The 17689-nt window shown below is 50.3% G+C and overlaps 1 protein-coding gene across 2 annotated transcripts in view; it reads left to right on the top strand.

The window, feature by feature from the left end:
- The window catches only part of LOC138447951 (C-signal-like), a 298198-nt gene that overhangs the window by 171695 nt on the left and 108814 nt on the right, over positions 1 to 17689 (top strand). For both annotated transcript variants that reach the window (XM_069604482.1, XM_069604481.1), the window contains exon 3: positions 8756 to 8943. In XM_069604482.1, the coding sequence (XP_069460583.1) occupies positions 8756 to 8943 (188 nt within the window). The remainder of the gene's footprint in view (positions 1 to 8755; positions 8944 to 17689) is intronic.

Raw genomic sequence — 17689 nt, 5'->3', positions numbered from 1 at the left:
CACGTGCGCCTCATCGCGGTGCAGCGTCGTGCCTGGAAATCTAAGAGGGGCACAGGGCAGTAAAAATAGGAAAAAAAGACAGACACATAAAAATTCCTGCTGAAAGACAGAGAATGATGCTTCTGCACAAGGATAGCTGTCATTATGCTGTGCAATTTCATACCATATGTACACATGACAGTGGGAAGTCGGATGGGCTTCACCCAGGCTCGTTGAGCACCCTCATGAGGACCGGCAGCATGCGCGGACCTCTTCAAACACAACCTTGGAGCCTCTCTTTAATATCAAGAAAAGGGGCTCCGGCAGGTGAGAGGCACTGGCCTGGCCCCCTTTTGGAGCCTCTATTTCACCTCATCGTGAATGCTCTGGGCTGAGAGTGGCCTTCCTGCATTCACACCAAGTACCCAGGCCTGTTCCATCGGCAGGAGCCCATTGCAGGCAGGCAAATAAAGACAGAGGTTTGTTGCTGCCTCCTGCAAATACACGGATTACATGATGCAGCTGCATGATCCACGGTACATGTTAAATGGATCATGCAGCTGCATCATGTAGTACAGGTCTAAGGGCAGATATTCGTATCGGCACACATTTAAAGATGAATCGCACCTGAATTGTCAGCACCTGGGCTCAGTTGTTGTGCACTCAGAAGCACTGAGGTTGACACTGGCGACCCAGGGTGTGCAGCCTGCATTTCTCCCTCAATTGTCTCGTTTTCACCTACCTCAGTGGTCGTGGCGGTGAGTCGTCGGAAGGCACAAGCAGCAGGCAGCCACCTGGCTGTGGCCTGTGGCTGGCTGGCTGCTGCCCTGCCCACTCCGCCAGTGCACTTTAGCCACTCAGCAGCACCTGCCCTGTGCAATGTGTGTGTAGTAGCAGGCAGGGCACGTGTAGTTCCCAGGACCCCATCACCACGCTCAGGCACGAGCTGCAGGGAAAGAAAAGAAATGTGCCAGAGTCACGTGCTTTGGTCGGTGGTGGCAGTAGCCAATTCAATCTGAATCATCCAAGCAGATCACGCGATGCGTGTGATCGTTGCTCTTCTAATTTTGTATCCTTCCGCTCCTCGCCAAAGAGACCCTATGCCCAGAGGCCCACCGGGGGATGTCCCGGTGTCCCTGTGGGGCAGTCCAGCCCTGGGACCAAAAGATACAAATAAATAAAAATAGTAAGATCACTATGTTATATGTTAACTAAATGAGAGCACTGTGACCTTTGCTAATTTGTCAACCTTAATACCAAAGAAACACCCTTGTGACACCTCTACCAATTAGGATACAGGACATCATTATCAGAGTTGAATCAAAATCGTGTGACTTATTTCTCTACCAAGTAGTAAGGTGCCACCCGCAGCAAGAGGGCTCCCCCTTAATTATTCAGAAGATGTTCTTCTAAAATGATGGGAACCAGCTCTCTTCTCATGTACACATCTACAAGAATGGCGCACCAGGCGCAGAGCTCACGGCCTGGTATCTACAGCAAGGGAAGAGTCATCAAGAGACCGCGTCAAGAGGACTCGAACAGGTAAATAAAACAGAAGTCCTACACTGTGAAGGCAAAGAAAGGGAACACACTTATAGTATTAGTATTGCCATATTGGCGTGGGGAACAAATCGCCCCACAGATATGCAGGCGTCTCTGTCTCTTCTCGAGCGGCTGCACTATATGAGCCGCTCTCCAGGGATTCAGTAAATAGTGGAAAGACAAAGGGGCAGAGGCTGCTATATTAAATTGAATGTACAGAACAGCCTGTGAGGAGCAATGAGGCCATTGTGTGTCGAAAGACTCACTGGGCCTCATTACGAGGTGGGCGGTGAGGGATTATCGGCACCGGTAAGGGCACCGGTGCCGGTAATCCCTTACCGCCCTAATACGAGTTCCCCTTGCGGGTCCTCCCTTAACGCCTGGTTTTTCCAGGTGTTAAGGACAGGACCCGCAAAAGGACTTTAGAGCTAATAACGGTTACGCATTATTAGCGCCTTGCCCATTCCCATTGAGCCCTATGGGGGCTCAAGTGGGAATGGGGAAGGGCCCTGGTGAATGGGGAATTACCGGTGCCGCCAACCTTGGAATGGACCGGTAATTGCTCCATTCACCAGGGCAGAGTCGGTAAGGTTTTGGAGGCAACCATGGCGCTAATAGCGCCATGGTTACCTCCCACCTCGTAATGAGGCCCACTGTTTATTGTAGAGTGCTGTTCTGCGATGGCCTGTCAGCTCTGCGCCAGTTCACAAGAATACTGCTAGCAGCCGCACTCGAGGGGCTGATTCCTGTTTAATTGCGTGAAGAGAGAGAAAGCAATTATTACTAACTGATGTCTGGCTTCGCCTTAGCTTGAGCGTAACATTCAGTAGCCACTTGTGGCGTTGCCCCGTGAGGGAGACGCGCACGCGGCGACGTGACGTTGCACGTCGCCGCATGCGTCTTAAATAAACGGGGCGTTCCCGGCCGCGTCAGAGCGACCGGGGAGCCCGAAGCACACAGACATGTCTAGTCTGAGTCTGTGGGTGGAGGGGCTCACGGGCACGCGTGGGGGCACCCAGAGACCCCCAACAGTGACGACGAGTGTTGGATGCCCGGGCCCGGCGGTGAGAGCGATCCCGGATAATTTTTTCTTCGACGACGAAACATCCGCGGATGTTTCGTCTCACGCTGTGGCCGCGGACCATACACGCGGCTGGCGGCCATTTTGCGCACGTGGCTGAGGAACTTCTGAAAGCTCCGGTTTGGAGTCGGAAGGCCATCCAAGCCCAATTTTTGGATTTGCTGACTGCGGGCAGCCTAACCCGCAGGCCCATGCCTGAATTTTGATGTTTTGGCCAATTTTCAGTCTGTAACGTCGTGTGGTAGCTGGAAGATGGACTGAGGTGGCTGGGCCTTCTCAGCCCACTCCATTTTTGAAGCTCAATTTTTGGAACATTTGGTTCAAGGACCCTCTTCAACCCCTTCATCATCACGTGGGTGATGGCATGGCCGCTCCTGAGATCCACGTTGGAACGAGACGCCTCAAGGTAGCTTCTTTAACTCTTTCATCATCACGAGGGTGGTGGCAGTGTGGGGAGAGGTGCAAGTTGCGGCCCTCAGGACGAGAACGAGGGTGCCTGTGCGCTTGGGCCCATGAGTGATTTCGGCGCCCTGGAGGGTGCGACTGCCACGGCCTCGGAGGATTCGCAGGACGAAAGCCTGGCTGATTTGTTTCAACAGAATCCCCCACAGCCAACCCCACATTCTGCGACGTCTGGGCTGCCTACACCCACGGTTGGTGCCGCCCTTCCCCCGAACCAACCACCACCCCTGGCCATGGCCCAAGCCAGGGCGCAAGCGGCCTTGCAGCCCATTCCGGAGTTTGACGCTACGGGTCCTCCGTCCAGCCTGGGCCCCCAATGGAGAAGATGGATTGGACGGCTGGACATGTACTTTCGGGCCGCCCAGGTCACGGACAATGACAGCAAGGTGGCTACGATGCTGTATTCGGCCGGAGCAGCTCTACAGGAGATATTTGAGTCGTTAACTCCGGTGGACAACTCCTATGACCAAGCCAAAGCCGCCCTCCTCGCGCATTTCATTCCCCTTGCCTTCGTGGACTATGAGAGGTTCGTCATGCTCTCGGCCAGACAAAAGGAGGATGAAACGCTCGACACCTTCTATGGCCGCCAGCGCCGCCTATCCCAAGGGTGTGCGTGGGGGGATGCGGAGGATATGATGAGGACCATGCTAATCCAGGCATGTTCATCTGGCAAGCTGAGGCGACAGGTCCTGAGAGAGCCCGGACTCACCCTGCCCAGAATCCTGGAGCTCGGGCGGTGCCATGAGGTGGCGGAGGCCCGTGCCAACAAGATGGAGGCCGGATCCCGCGCAGCGAGGCCGGAAGAGGTGTGCGCTGTCTGGCGAGGCGGCAGAGGGGTGCGAAGGCCCGGTGGGGCTCCCAGAGACAGAGCTGGTAAGCCAGTGGAGTCATGCCAGAAGTGCGGCTATGACCTCCCCCACTCGTCTGAGTGCATGGCAATAGGAAAGATCTGCGGACGCTGTGGGGTGCCCGACCACTTCTCGAGGGTGTGCAGGGCGACCCTGCCTGTACTGATTCCGAGGGGACAACCCCGTCTGTGGACCCCTCGCCAAAACCGCCCGCCCAATGTAGCTCAGGTGGAACAGGCGGGAGAGGAGACGCCGGCGGAAGAAGCGGAGGAAGAGGATGAGGAGAATATCTTCTTCGTCTCCAGCATGGAAGTCCTCAAGGGGAGGAGCAGGAGACAGCCGAGATGCGTCGTGGAGGTGAACTGCTCGCCGGTCCCGGTGCTGGTCGACACGGGGGCCTCAGTCAACGTAATGGCGAGAGGACATTATGCCGCGCTCAACCCACCCCCGAGGCTGGCGACGCCGAGAGCCCGCATTTTTGCATTTGGTGGGCGGGAGCCCCTGCCACTGGACGGTGCGTTTGTCGCCAAGGTGGAGCACGACGGGTCGAAGATCAAGGCCCGCTTCTACGTGACTCCGGTGAGCAGCAACACCCTGTTGAGTTGTGCGGCAGCGGAGGCTCTTGGCATAGTGAGCTTCGCGTACTCAGTCTACTTAGAGGACATCAACGATCTGCTGGAAAAATATGCTGACATCTTTAAAGGGATTGGGAGAATGAAGGGTGACCCCGTGAGGCTCCACATTGATGAGTCGGTGCAGCCCGTGGCTCTGAAACACAGGAGGATCCCGTTTCATCTAAGGGACCAGGTGGACAGGGAACTAGACAACCTGGTGAACCTGGATATAATCGAAAAGGTGGAGGGCCCCACACCATGGGTATCCCCTATCGTAGTGGCGAGGAAACCAAAACAGCCGGACTCCGTCCGGATCTGTGTGGACATGAGGCTGCCCAACAAGGCCATCAGGAGAGAACGACACCTGACCCCGACAATCGATGACATCATTGCTGAAGTGCAGGGGGCCCGGTTCTTCTCTAAGTTGGATTTACGAGCTGGATACCACCAAGTTGTCCTCCACCCAGAGTCCCGATATATTACAACCTTCACTACCCACAGGGGGCTCTACCGATACAAGCGGCTGAGTTTCGGAGTGTCGTCAGCAGCCGAGGTATTTCAGAACTTGATCCGAGGCGCTCTCGCAGACCTGGAGGGCGTCCTAAACATTAGTGACGACATTCTGGTCTTTGCCAGGATGGAACTTGAACATCTGAAACGTCTGGCCAAGACCCTCGAGAGGCTGCAGTCGCTGGGGCTCACTCTCCACAAGGACAAGTGCGAGTTCCTCCGCCCGACCATTGAGTTCTTTGGTTTCATCTTCAAGGAGGGCGGTGTATCTCCAGACCCCAGGAAGGTCCAGGACATCAGGACCGCGCGCCCCCCTGAGTCGGCGTCAGATGTGCGGAGCTTCCTGGGAATGGTAACATACTGTGGGCGCTTCATCAGGAATCTCGCCTCGAGGTCGGAGCCTCTGAAGGCCCTGACGAAAAAGGATACCACCTGGCAGTGGGGCCCGTTGGAACAGTCAGCGTTCGAGGACATCAAAGGCGCCCTGACAGCAGATGATACCGTGGCTTTTTTTGACCCCGCCCTGGAGTCCGAGATTGTGGTGGACGCCAGCCCGTTTGGCCTCGGTGCTGTGCTCACCCAAGTGGGCAGAGATGGGGGGATAAGGCCAGTGGCATATGCCAGCAAAGCCCTCTCCGAGACCGAACAGAGATACTCGCAGATTGAACGCGTGGCCCTGGCTGTCTTGTGGGGCTGTCGGCATTTTCGGCTTTATGTGCTGGGGAGACCCGTGACAGTGGTAACGGACCACAAGCCGCTGCTTCCGATCATGGCCGGATCATCTTCAAAACCACCAGCCAGAATCGAGAGGTGGATGTTGGCCCTTCTGGAGTATAGCGTCACCCTGATCTACCGGCCGGGTACCAACAATGCGGCTGACTACCTGTCCAGGCACCCGGTGGGCGGTGGAGGACCCGCACAAGACTCATGTGCTGAGGAAGCCGATGACCACGTCAGGATGGTGGTAGAGGGTGCCACCCCCAACGCAATGCCGCTACCCGAACTGGAGAGTGCTGCGGCCAACGACGAGTGTTTCCGCATCTTGAGGAGCTCGATGCGGTCGGGGTCCTGGAAGTCCGTGCTGGAATTGGTGGCAGGGCGCACTCAAGAAGCTAAAGTGACCCTCGAGCAACTCTGGAAGGTAAAGGACGAACTGTCCTTCACAGAGTCGGGCCTGCTGCTGCGTGGCGATCGCCTGGTGGTGCCGGGCTCCAAGATCCATGAAGTCATCAGCCTGGCACACCAGGGACACCAAGGGGCCGCCAAGACGAAGGCGAGACTAAGGCTGAAGGTGTGGTTTCCCGAGCTAGAGAAAAAAGTGGACGACTTCGTAGCGGCCTGTGTGTGGTGCCAGGCGGCCTCCCCAGTCCAGCGGGAGCCTGAAATCGAAGTAATGCCACGAGGGACCCGGCCGTGGGAGGTCGTACATGCGGACTTCGGATCCACGGCCGTAGGCACTCACTTCCTGGCCATTGTGGATGAATACTCCCGATACCCTGAGGTGGAATTCGTCGAGTCGGTGGCATTTGAGCACGTGGTGGGCGCTGTGGAGAAAATCTTTGCCACCCATGGGTTTCCCGTGACTCTGTGCTCGGATAATGGGTCCCCATTCCAGAGCGCTAGGTTCTCGGAATTTCTGGTGAGCTGTGGAGTGGCGCACCGGAAGGTGTCCCCGCTGTGGCCCCGGGCGAACAGGGACGCGGAGAGGCTGATGAGGACATTGAACAAAACATTCCGGATAGCCCAGGGACAGGGCCAGCCCCTCCAGCGGGCGCTATACCAGTTCTTGAGAGTGTACCGCACCACCCCACACGCCTCAACGGGGGTGGCCCCGGCTGAAGTCCTGTTCCGAAGGTGCCCCCGAGGTCTCCTCCCGGAGGTACATGAAAAGGAACCCGGCGTAATAGATGACCAACGGGTGGAAGCGGAGCGACAGGCAAGGACACATCAAGAGAACATACGGCGGGGTCTTCGTCCGCAGCGGCTGGAACCGGGCGACGAAGTGCTGATCAGGAATCGGCATCCCCACGGAAAACTCTCGCTCCCATATGAACTGGAGCCGCTGGACGTGGTGGCAGTAAAGGGATCGATGGTAACGGCCTCGGACGGGAAGTCGGCTGTCACTCGGAATGTGAGCTTCTTTAAGAAACTGGGGGACTCTCGAGCTGAGCTCCCGCCTGACCCGGATGAGACTGTCCTCCCGGATGAAGATACCCCCCCGGGGGGAGCTCGTGGGGTCGCCAGAACGAGGCACTGGAGCAGCTGGGACTCCTGCGGCTGAGGTAGGCGGGAGGTACCCCCAGAGGGCTGGGCGAGGGAGACCTGCCTATCTCGGAGACTATGTGCTGGGGCCGATTGACTGTGTTCCGGAGTAAGGGGAATCGGGAGGCTGACATTAAAGGGGCATGGGCTCTGAGTTTGTAATTGTTATGTTGTGTGCAGTGCAATTTTTGGAAGTGTCTGTTGTTGTTGTTCCTCCCGGAAAAAGGAGGAGTGTGGCGTTGCCCCGTGAGGGAGACGCGCACGCGGCGACGTGACGTTGCACGTCGCCGCGTGCGTCTTAAATAAACGGGGCGTTCCCGGCCGCGTCAGAGCGACCGGGGAGCCCGAAGCACACAGACGTGTCTGGTCTGAGTCTGTGGGTGGAGGGGCTCACGGGCACGCGTGGGGGCACCCAGAGACCCCCAACACCACTGATATCGCACTGACCTGCTGTGCGAGGTAATTCTCAGTCCGCGCCGCTACACGTCAGTTGACATTGGTAACCACTAACCGCTAGTGTACGGCCGCAGGGAAACCAGAAGACATATAGGGCCTAATTCGAAACGCTTCTGTGAATTAGATCCATAGTCTCGCGAGAACAATTCCGTTACGGGAAGGCAAGTGCACATCCCCTGCGTAGCTAATGAGATCGGCATGTGGCGAGTGGGTGTACAGGTTAATCAGGCTGTTGTATGATATAGAGAAGATGTCTCATTGATGGGTCCTGAGACGAACGTGATCTGGGGAGGACTGGGAGAGGCCCTGGAAATAATACTCAAAGTGGCGCCGTATTACACATTTTGATCAAGCCCAACCCTTTTCCTATGAGGAAAATATGAAAATAAAATATAATAGCGGGCCAGGTTTCAGAGGCCGACTGGGAAATCTCGAGACTTCCCTGTAGGCCAGTCCAACATTAAACCTGATGACACATCCACAGAGGGAACAGTTGAGTGGCACTGGACTAGTGGGAAGCTGCACAATAAACATCACGTCAACAGAGGGCAGAAATGAGACCCGAAGCGTTGACACCTAGATTGCTGCTGGGTTCACTGTTCAAGATCATCTGTGAGAAAAATCAGGAATGATAACTAATGAACCTGCAGACTTTATATGCTCAATAACAATTGTGGATTCATATCACTGGGCATATGTGTTGCCATTATGAGTGTTGTAATTATTGTTGCAATGCCAATTCAGGTCGTTTTCTTTGCTGCTTCCTAATGAAATGTATTGATGCAAACTAGGAAATAATTAGTAGTGACTACACTGTCACATTCACACTGGCCAATGGAAAGGCCATGTTCCTTTGACTTTTTTGTGCTTGTCACCAATAAACTGCTGATCCACTTGATGTTATCCGAATTAAATGAACAAGGGGTTGCGGAAGAAATATTCTGGAAGGAGAAAAGTGTGCAAAGGCTGTGCACTCACATTGCATCTCTGTGTTTCATTAGATGTCACGGACCACAGCAGCATACTGGAGGCAGCGAAGAAGGTGGAGAGCAAGCTGGATGGATCTGGGTTGAACTTGTTGATAAATAATGCGGGCATGATGCATCGTACCATGCTACATGACTCCACCCGTGAAGACCTGATGGAATCATATGACAACAACCTGATTGGGCCCCTGCTGGTTAGCCAGGTAATTTCATGGTGTCATCCGTCTAGGCCTGAAAATCCAGTTTCATCTACGCCGGACCAATAACATATTTGTTTCAAGATCTTTTCTTGGAGAAAAAGGGGCGCTCATTTTCACCAAGATTAGAGCAGGAAGTGTAACATCTATGCTCTGTATAAGCACAATATTGCATTGTCTGCCTTATTTACCAAATCAGTTGCTAATTATTTGCAAAATTTAAAGTCAGAGCTTACTAATTGTGATCCTGCAAATGCTCCTAAATATCTGTTTTTCCACAATATGCCTAGGGGTTCCTGTTTTCAGTGTTTGTTTTTCCAATTTCAGTGGTGTTCTTCCGGGTTTTCAATTTTTCCAAGGGCTTATGGCCCTTTGGAACATGCATTTGGCAATGGATGCGATTACACCAGAATAATTCTGAGTCGAAATAACCGGACAAACTTAAGAATATGGCAAGTTCTGTTTTATTAACAAGTATCTAAAACAGGGACGTTACAACGAACATCAACGGACGCACGCTCAGTCTCTCAATGATCTCCACATAAAATATGATCCTTATACTAAATAATGCGTCAGAATGATGTCATACTACGTGGCAATAGTGAAAAACCTATCAAGGGTCAGGATTGGTTAAAGGAAACATCTGAGTATACATTTCTATGTGAGCTAGGATTGTTATTGTCTGCCTGTTATCAGGTAGACAACTAAAGCCTACCTCTAAAAACATGACATTTCAGAAATATTAGATACACAGTTTCTCATTGGTCTTCAAACTAGAAGGTCCTTCGCTATATGGACTACTACAATTGGTTGGCATGCTTGTTCCATGTCTGGAACATTCGGTTAATTTAGCAGCATGGAAGCCCAGACCCAGGTGTAGGGAGATAGAACATAAAGCTATCTCATCACCCAATTAGCACAGCATCTCTTATCACCCATGCCTTCTGCCATGAAATCGTCTTTGTACTTGGCCTTGCAGAGTATCCTTGTCTCTGAGAATGCACGTGAGTGAGGGCAATCGCTATTGTATCTGGAACTCCAAGTACAATCTCTATTTCAATCCTTGGCTCACGTGACAGGAGACCACAATATGGTATATTTTGCAGCTTTTAAATGCTCTAAATGAATTCAAACTTGGCATCCTTTGTGTTCTTTCTTGCACCATAACGTGAGAAGGTTCATCCTCAGCACACGTGTTCTTCTTTAGAGTAGATAGCTGACCTCGATTTCTAGAATCTTGACTTTAGGCCAGGCAGCTTCGCCACACAGCTCCATGAGCCTGCTATTCTGCTGCGACACAACTTTTCCATTCCTGCTTCATGGTTTCAGGCTTACTTAATTTGTGATACCAATATCCAGTACTTGTACAATAGTGGCTTCACCTGCATTCTAATCACTACTAGCTAGCTTATAATGACTTAATCTTCCTTGAATTTCAGCATCTGTACATTTATTGAACGTTTGTTTTCTGCATGTAATCTTCTTCTTTTACACTTGAGAGTTCACTCAATCCTTACTTCGTCATTGGTGTTCAGGATCAATACAGCATCTTCGTATCTTGAGACGTCAAGCACACTTTCTTATGATGTCACTAGCTCCTCTTCTTTGCTCTTTCTCATATTTCTTCAGGGAGTTCCTGCTGCCAGTTATCATTACTTCGGTGGTACATACAATAAGGTTCTCTTAATGGGTATCTTCTTCCAAACACTCACTGCGGTATCGGCATGATGGCTGGTGTCATAAACGGCACGGTCTTATGTCTCCAATACAGTGGAGGTAGGGGGGCCAGATATCCTGCAGATGTGTACAGCTGCTTCTCTACATTCCCCCCTCTGGTCGAGTCCTTGACCACCTCCTCAAGTTTTTCTGCTTCCTTCTATCTTCTCTTAAAGAAGTTTTTCTTGGGTGTCCATATTTTCATCACCCCCACCCCACCCAAACCCCTCAGGGTGCCTGCTGTTTTAATGTGTTCATCCACACTCCAGGTCATGTAACTACATTGTGCATTCGGGGTACAGTAGACCCAATGCCCCACATACCTTTTATGATCCTTTGGATACCAGAACTTTGTTCCTTCAGGTGCCACAATGCTTGCCTTTATGTAATCCCTGACGGCATCATCAGTTAACTCTTTGGTGTCTGGCTCATCCTTGGCATCAATCATGATCTGCATTCCTACTGTTTTCTTTGCTGTTTTCTTACATTGTGCAATTATTATCCTGATTAAACAGAATCCAAACATGATCAGCACCAAAATTCTTCCAAGAAACTTGAATACATTCGCCATCCAATGAGGAATCCATGAAAACAAGAATGCAAACCAACTGTCATCTTCAATGCCAACTGTCTCTACCTCCATCTTTGTATGCAGCTTGGTCAACATTGACAACATATGGCCTCCATCAAGGTGCCATTCTCACTGTTGTGAGAAGGAATGAATGTGCAACATGATGGCCCAATATTGGCGCAAACACCTCCTTTCATTGATGTGATCATGTCAAGGACCATACCTATTCTGAAGGGTCATCAGTCGTATGGCCCTCAGCTCTTCCTTTATGGCGTTGAATCATTTTATAGTAGCATTGATTGTCTGCAGAAGCTCCCACCTGGTGATCTGATAGCCATTTGGAATTCACCGCTGTTTGTAGTGCAGGCATAAATATAGAAGTCATTATCATAGCAGTCTTGCGGAACAACTTGTGTTCATCAGAAATGGCTTCATAAGCCTTTATTGATTTTGATGAGAAATAATTCTCTCTTTAAATCTGTCAGAGTTCAAGTGATCTTCTTTTTCTCAAATGGTCATCCACATTTGGGAATTCATCAATGTTTAGATCGCTCTGAGGAATTACTAATGCTGGAACATGGACGAACACCAAGAAACACACTCTACCCCAAATCCTGGGCAATTTCCGATATGCTCTAAATCCACAGGCCCAATATCAATCCATTAGGACAGCTGTCTCTTTTCTCATTCCTTAGACATCAATTATGGTTCTGCACCCTTTAATATGTCCAATGTGATTCTTTCCATGACTCTGGAAAAATATTGTTGCCTTAACTAATGGGACTCTTCCACCCATGTCAGTGGTTTGGAGTACTTGGCCCAAGACTTCAGATACTCATCATTCACTTTCTGTATTGCTTATATTGCTTCCTTCCTCAGCAGATGGACTGCACAGGACACCATTCCATCATCCCATCCTTTAGTTGTGCTGACTCGTCCATAAATTAGCAGCTGTGATTGTTCCCAGCATCCAGGCATTAAAGCTTTTTCCGTCATATCAGAACAGTTCATCCTCTTAATTTCTTCAACGATCACCTTATCTTGACCTGCAGCAGGATACCCAAGCATCTTGTCTGTCCATCCAGGCTCCTTCTCCATTTGAGTAGTCTTAATATAGTCATCCTGGTATGGGAACGCCTGTCTTGTTCTCCATCGCAAGGTTGCCCAACTCCCTTGGAATAGTCCCCGAGTAGTACATGCTGCAAGATGACTGGGGCACTTTGAAATGAAAGTCTTTACTGTATTCAGGGCACAGGGGATGAGAGAGCAGACATAGCAATTCTCATTGACACACCATCCCCCACCTTTCTTATGTGTTGATACCACATATTATTCCCAAGGTGAGCTGAAATATCAAGATAGGTATTTATCCCCTGGTTATCTTCCTCTGCATCCCTCCTATGTCGTCTGACATGCCCAAATAGTCAAATAAATTGTTATCATTTGTACTCATAGAAGGAAAAATCGTATGAGCTCTTTCTTCAATTGGACCATTAGGATAAGAGAGACCTTGAAATGTAAGATATAAAAAGATAAAGAGAATACACATGCATATGTATATCGAGCATTAGAGTCGGGAAAGACATTTGGTGTGCCATCCCAATACTTGTTGAACTTGTGCTCTCTCTAAAATCACATTATCCTCCTTGTGAATATTTTTTTAATACCAATATTCAATTCTTTTACATTTGTAATTGCACAATCTGCTCAATTATAGCGATCAGGACCATTTTTGGGATCCTGTAAAAAAGGTATGAATATTGGCGTTTCTTCTGACAAGAGCAGGGTAAGACTGAAGTATAAACACAAAGAGGGCAACTACAAGCTGGTGTGTGTCCCTGTCGACAGGTATCATGTACTTATTATTAAAACAGATATTCTACACAAAATGAATCTGGGTATTGATCTCACTTCCAATTTCCAATCAGGAACTGACGTCTAGGAATGATACTGATACATGGTACTGATGCAATATTCATTCCTTCAAAGAATTTCTAAAAGTTGGTTTCAGCCTCTGGAATTTCTCTGCAATTCTATGCACTTCCTGCTAAATATATAAAGCGTGTCCACTGAATTCCAGTCCAAAGGAAATATATGCTAATCACTTGCTGTGTTATCGTCCTTCTTCTTGGTCATCGATCGAGTCTGCACACACAGAAATTCTTCTTCTTGTCTTGCTTCTCGATCAGCAACTGCTGGAGGGAGGGTCTCGCCTTTGTAGATTTTTATATCGCCTAAATGCAGCCAAGCCCGTCTTACTGAAGAAGGGAGACTTCCTCAACACTAAAGGGGCCATTATATCTAGGTTTGTGCCACTTTCGAGTAAAATCTTTAATAAGAATTAAGTCTCCAACACATAACTTTGGCAGTGGCAATAGTTCACTTGGATTAGTCGCTGGACTGTTCTCTTCCATGTTCCTTGTCCCCTCCCTCCGATGCTTGACTTGATCTGAAATGAAAGAAACACTGGTAGTCATACATGTCAAATGATCATGCATTTCATCACTTAGAGCCTTTGCCACACTCTGGGCATCACTCCTGACTCTAGATGGAGGCGTAAGAGGCATTCTGATGTGACACCTTGCCACTGACTTGTGAGAGGTGAGGTGGTGAGAACCTGGCTGATTCCTACAAGATCCTCTTCACGCCCAGGTCCAACAATTCTGGAGGGGGTGTAGCCCTGATCTTCCCCAAGTGGATTCCTGCCTCTGTCATTCCTACACAGACCTACTCCTCTTTTGAATGCCTCCTATGCAGGCTCTCTCTCTCTCCTAGCCATTCCCTTATTGTGGCTACTACCTATCGGCCTCCTGGTCAGATCGCCTTCTTCCTCTCTGAGTGGGTGGACCTCTCCTCTTCCCTCCTGGCCTCGACCAATCGACTCCTCCTTCTTGGAGACTTCAACATCCACCTGGATGCTTCCTGTCCTTCCTCCAGACTCTTTTGCGACCTTTGCGACTCTCTTTCACTCTCTATTCTCCCCTCTGGCCCGACTCACTCTGCAGGGCACACTCTGTATGTTCTGATCTCCTTAGACCTTCCCCTTTCTATCCCTCTCACCACTCCTCTCTCCTGGAGTGATCACTTTCTCCTTTCTTCCCAGCTCACCCTCTCTACCCCTCAGGCCAAGCCAATTCCATCACTACCATCCACCTTCTTGGTCATCCGACCCATGAAGCGCGTGTCAGTTGAGGCTTTCGCTGCCACCTTCTCACCCCCCATAGCCCTTTGTCTGACTCACACCCTGACACAGCCCTTTCCTTGCTCCACTCTGCTATATCTGATACTCTCGATGTTCTTGCCCCTGTCATGAGGATCCGCCTGAAGCCCAAAGCCAAGTGCAACTCCTGGTATGACTCAGACCTTGTCACACTTAAATGCAAGTGCAGGGTGGCTGAGAGGAAATGGTGTGCTTCATGTACATCCTCTGACAAACTGGCCTGCCGCCTGCTCCAAAGGCAATACTGGCTCTCTGTCCTCACCAAGAAGAGAGCTCACATCCAAGCCCGCATCTCTGCAGCGTCTAACAACTCGGCGGAACTCTTTAAAATCTGTAAGGAACTGGCCAATCCTGCCGTAGTCTATACATCTCTACATCTCCTGTCCCTTCCCAGGCCCTCTGCACGACAGGACATCCCTTCCTCTCTTTCCTTTTTTCGCCCCTTCCTCCCTCTTCTCTCTGCGCTTCCTCTAGCCCTACTTCGGCCACCTCTCCTCCTGCCTTCCCTGTGTTTCCCCTGTTTTCCCCAGATGATGTTTCTAGACAAGTCCGATCTATGAAAGTCTCATCAAAACACGTTCATCCCTGTTCCTCTAAAACCATCAAGGACCACATTGACTCCCTGGATCCTGCTCTGGCCAAATTCTGCAACCACTCCTTCACCACTGGAGTCTTCCCTTCCCCCCTGAATCACTCCCTTTTGCACCCTCTTCTTAAGAAACCCTCCGCGACCCATCTTGCCCGGCTAACTATTGCCCAATGTCCATTACTCCTTTCCTGGGCAAACTCTTGGAAAAGCTGGCCGTCTCCCAGCTCATTCTTCACACTGAATCTGTTGGTTGTCTCCATGAGCATCAGTCTGGCTTCAGAGTTGCCAGAAGCACGGAAACTGCTCTCCTGAACATCCGTGAAGACCTGCTCTACAACCTTGATTCCAACACCCCTTGTGTCCTCATCCTACTTGATCTCTCTTCTGCCTTTGACACGGTCAGCCATGCCATCCTGCTCAACCGTCTCCGTGATAACCTGGGTATCACCGGTCAGGCCCTGGAATGGCTGACGTCTTTCCTCTCTGATTGACCCTCCCAGGTTCACCTTGGGTCATTCCTCTACTCCATCTCTATCTCTACCTGTGGTGTTCCCCAGGGGTCTAACCTCTCTCCCTGGCTGTTCAACCAATACCTGGCACTTCGTGCCCACCACATTGCTGTGCTCTGCCCCAATTGCCAGTGCTATGTGGACGACACTCAGCTCATTTTCAGACTACCTTCAGCCTCCTCTTCTGCTTCTCTCATCTCTGACTGCCTGTCCGCCATCCAGGAGTGGTGTGCCGCCAATGATCTCTGCCTTAATGCCAATAAGACTGAGATTCTCCTCATCGGAACACCCGCTCCCTCCATTCCTGTCACTCTCTTGCTAGCCTCCCTTGGCCCTCTTCCTGCTCCCACCTGTGAGGCTAAAAACCTTGTGGTCATCTTCGACTCCACACTCTCCTTCGCTCCTCACTAAGAAGTCACACTACAAGCTGCACCTCCTCAGAGGTATTCTTCCTTTCCTCTCCTTCCCTTAGAAGCTCCCTGTCTCCAGAGCTTTGGTTCTCTCTAGGCTGGACTATTGCAACATCCTCTTTCTAAATCTGCCTGCTTCTACTCTCCGCCCTCTGCAACCCATCCAGAACAGGACTCCAAGACGTGTCCTTGGCCTCAAGCCCAGGGATTGTATCTCACCAGGACTGAAATCTCTGCACTGCGGCTGTGAGGATTAAGTTCAAAACCCTCTGCATTGTCCACAAGGCTTTCTGGGGCCCGAGGCCTAAATACCTTCAACTCTCTCTTCCTAAATATCTTCCTTCTCGAGCTCTTTGCTCATCTACCTCCAACTCCCTCAGGGTCAGTCACTTCTCCAAGCAACGAGTTGATGGTAGATCTCATTCCTCAGCTGGGGCCTTCCTCTGGAACAGTCTCCTGGCCTCCCTGAAGCTTGAGGAGAACCATCTCCCGTTCTTGAAGCACCTCAAAACCTTTCTCTTTGCTTCTGCTTTTTCCCCTCCTCTCCCCTGCTGACTTCCTGGTTTAAACAGAAACTGCACTGGTTATCTGGTCACCCTCTGATCTCGGACCCAGGTCCACTCTCCCGCCAGTCGCACACGGGCACTGCCTTCCTGGCAACCTCCGTACTTGGGGACTGTTTTCTGTATCCCTACAGTCCCACTACCAGCACTTGACACCTGATGTCTGCACTTACCCTTGCACTTGCCACCAGCTGGCCATACTTTACTTATTGTTTATTTATTCTTTTATCCCATATACCAAACTTTCCCCCCACTCCCTTCCCGTGCACTTGCACAATCTAAATTACACCTTACCTAGAAGGATCTTTGTCTGTCTTCCCTCTGTTTCCCCTCGCGTGCCTCGTCGCGCCTTGCAAAACTTGTGTATAGGCACGTTATAAATGTCATATCATATATCATATCATATCATTCCGAAGGGCATATAAGGCTAGGGGAAGGCAATATAGCCTTACCCTCCTTTAAAGTCAATTTAATCTTGGCAATCCTCTCTTTGAGGAGGCCGTTGAGCCTCTCTCATACACCATGCTTGTGGGTGATATGTAGAAGAAAACGTATGCTTTATGCTCAATAAAAGCCATATTTGCTCAATTAGCTCATTAACAAAATGTAGCCCATTATCGGATCTTAGTACTTCGTATACACCCCATCTCGGGAAGACTTTGCTCACTAAAAACTTTGCTGCACAAGTGGCATCAGGGTGTGTACAAGGACCAGCCTTGATCCATCTACAGAAGGGACACACCACCACTAATAGATACCTGTATCCATTACATGTTTGCAGCATATCGATGTAATTGATATGTAGTTGTTGAAATGGACGATCCGGTTGAGGTATTACTCCTCTGATTGTTCTCAGTGTATGCCCAGCAGTAAATCTTTGGCACACTGTACAATTCACCATGAACTGCACAACGTTTTCCAGTAAATTGGGGATGAACCAGTTTTCTGCAATCGTGGGGGCAAGACATTCTCTGGTTATATGTGTGTGATAATGCAGTTACTCAAGTGAGATTTTCAATAATGCTGCTGGCACACTGGCTTTCCAGTGATTTCCTGTCACCATAATGCTTCTGTGGGGGATAAAGAACACCCCCTACATTTCCATAGTTTTTGATCCTCTTGCGGGTCTCTGCCCTGAATTTCTATTAATTGCGTAATTGACAGCATATTAAAC

This window comes from Ambystoma mexicanum, chromosome 1p, assembly GCF_040938575.1.
Source record: "Ambystoma mexicanum isolate Mex_15411 chromosome 1p, UKY_AmexF1_1, whole genome shotgun sequence".
Lineage (NCBI taxonomy): Eukaryota > Metazoa > Chordata > Amphibia > Caudata > Ambystomatidae > Ambystoma > Ambystoma mexicanum.
The sequence above is the reverse complement of the archived record's forward strand: the minus strand, read 5'-3'. Positions and strand labels throughout refer to the sequence as shown.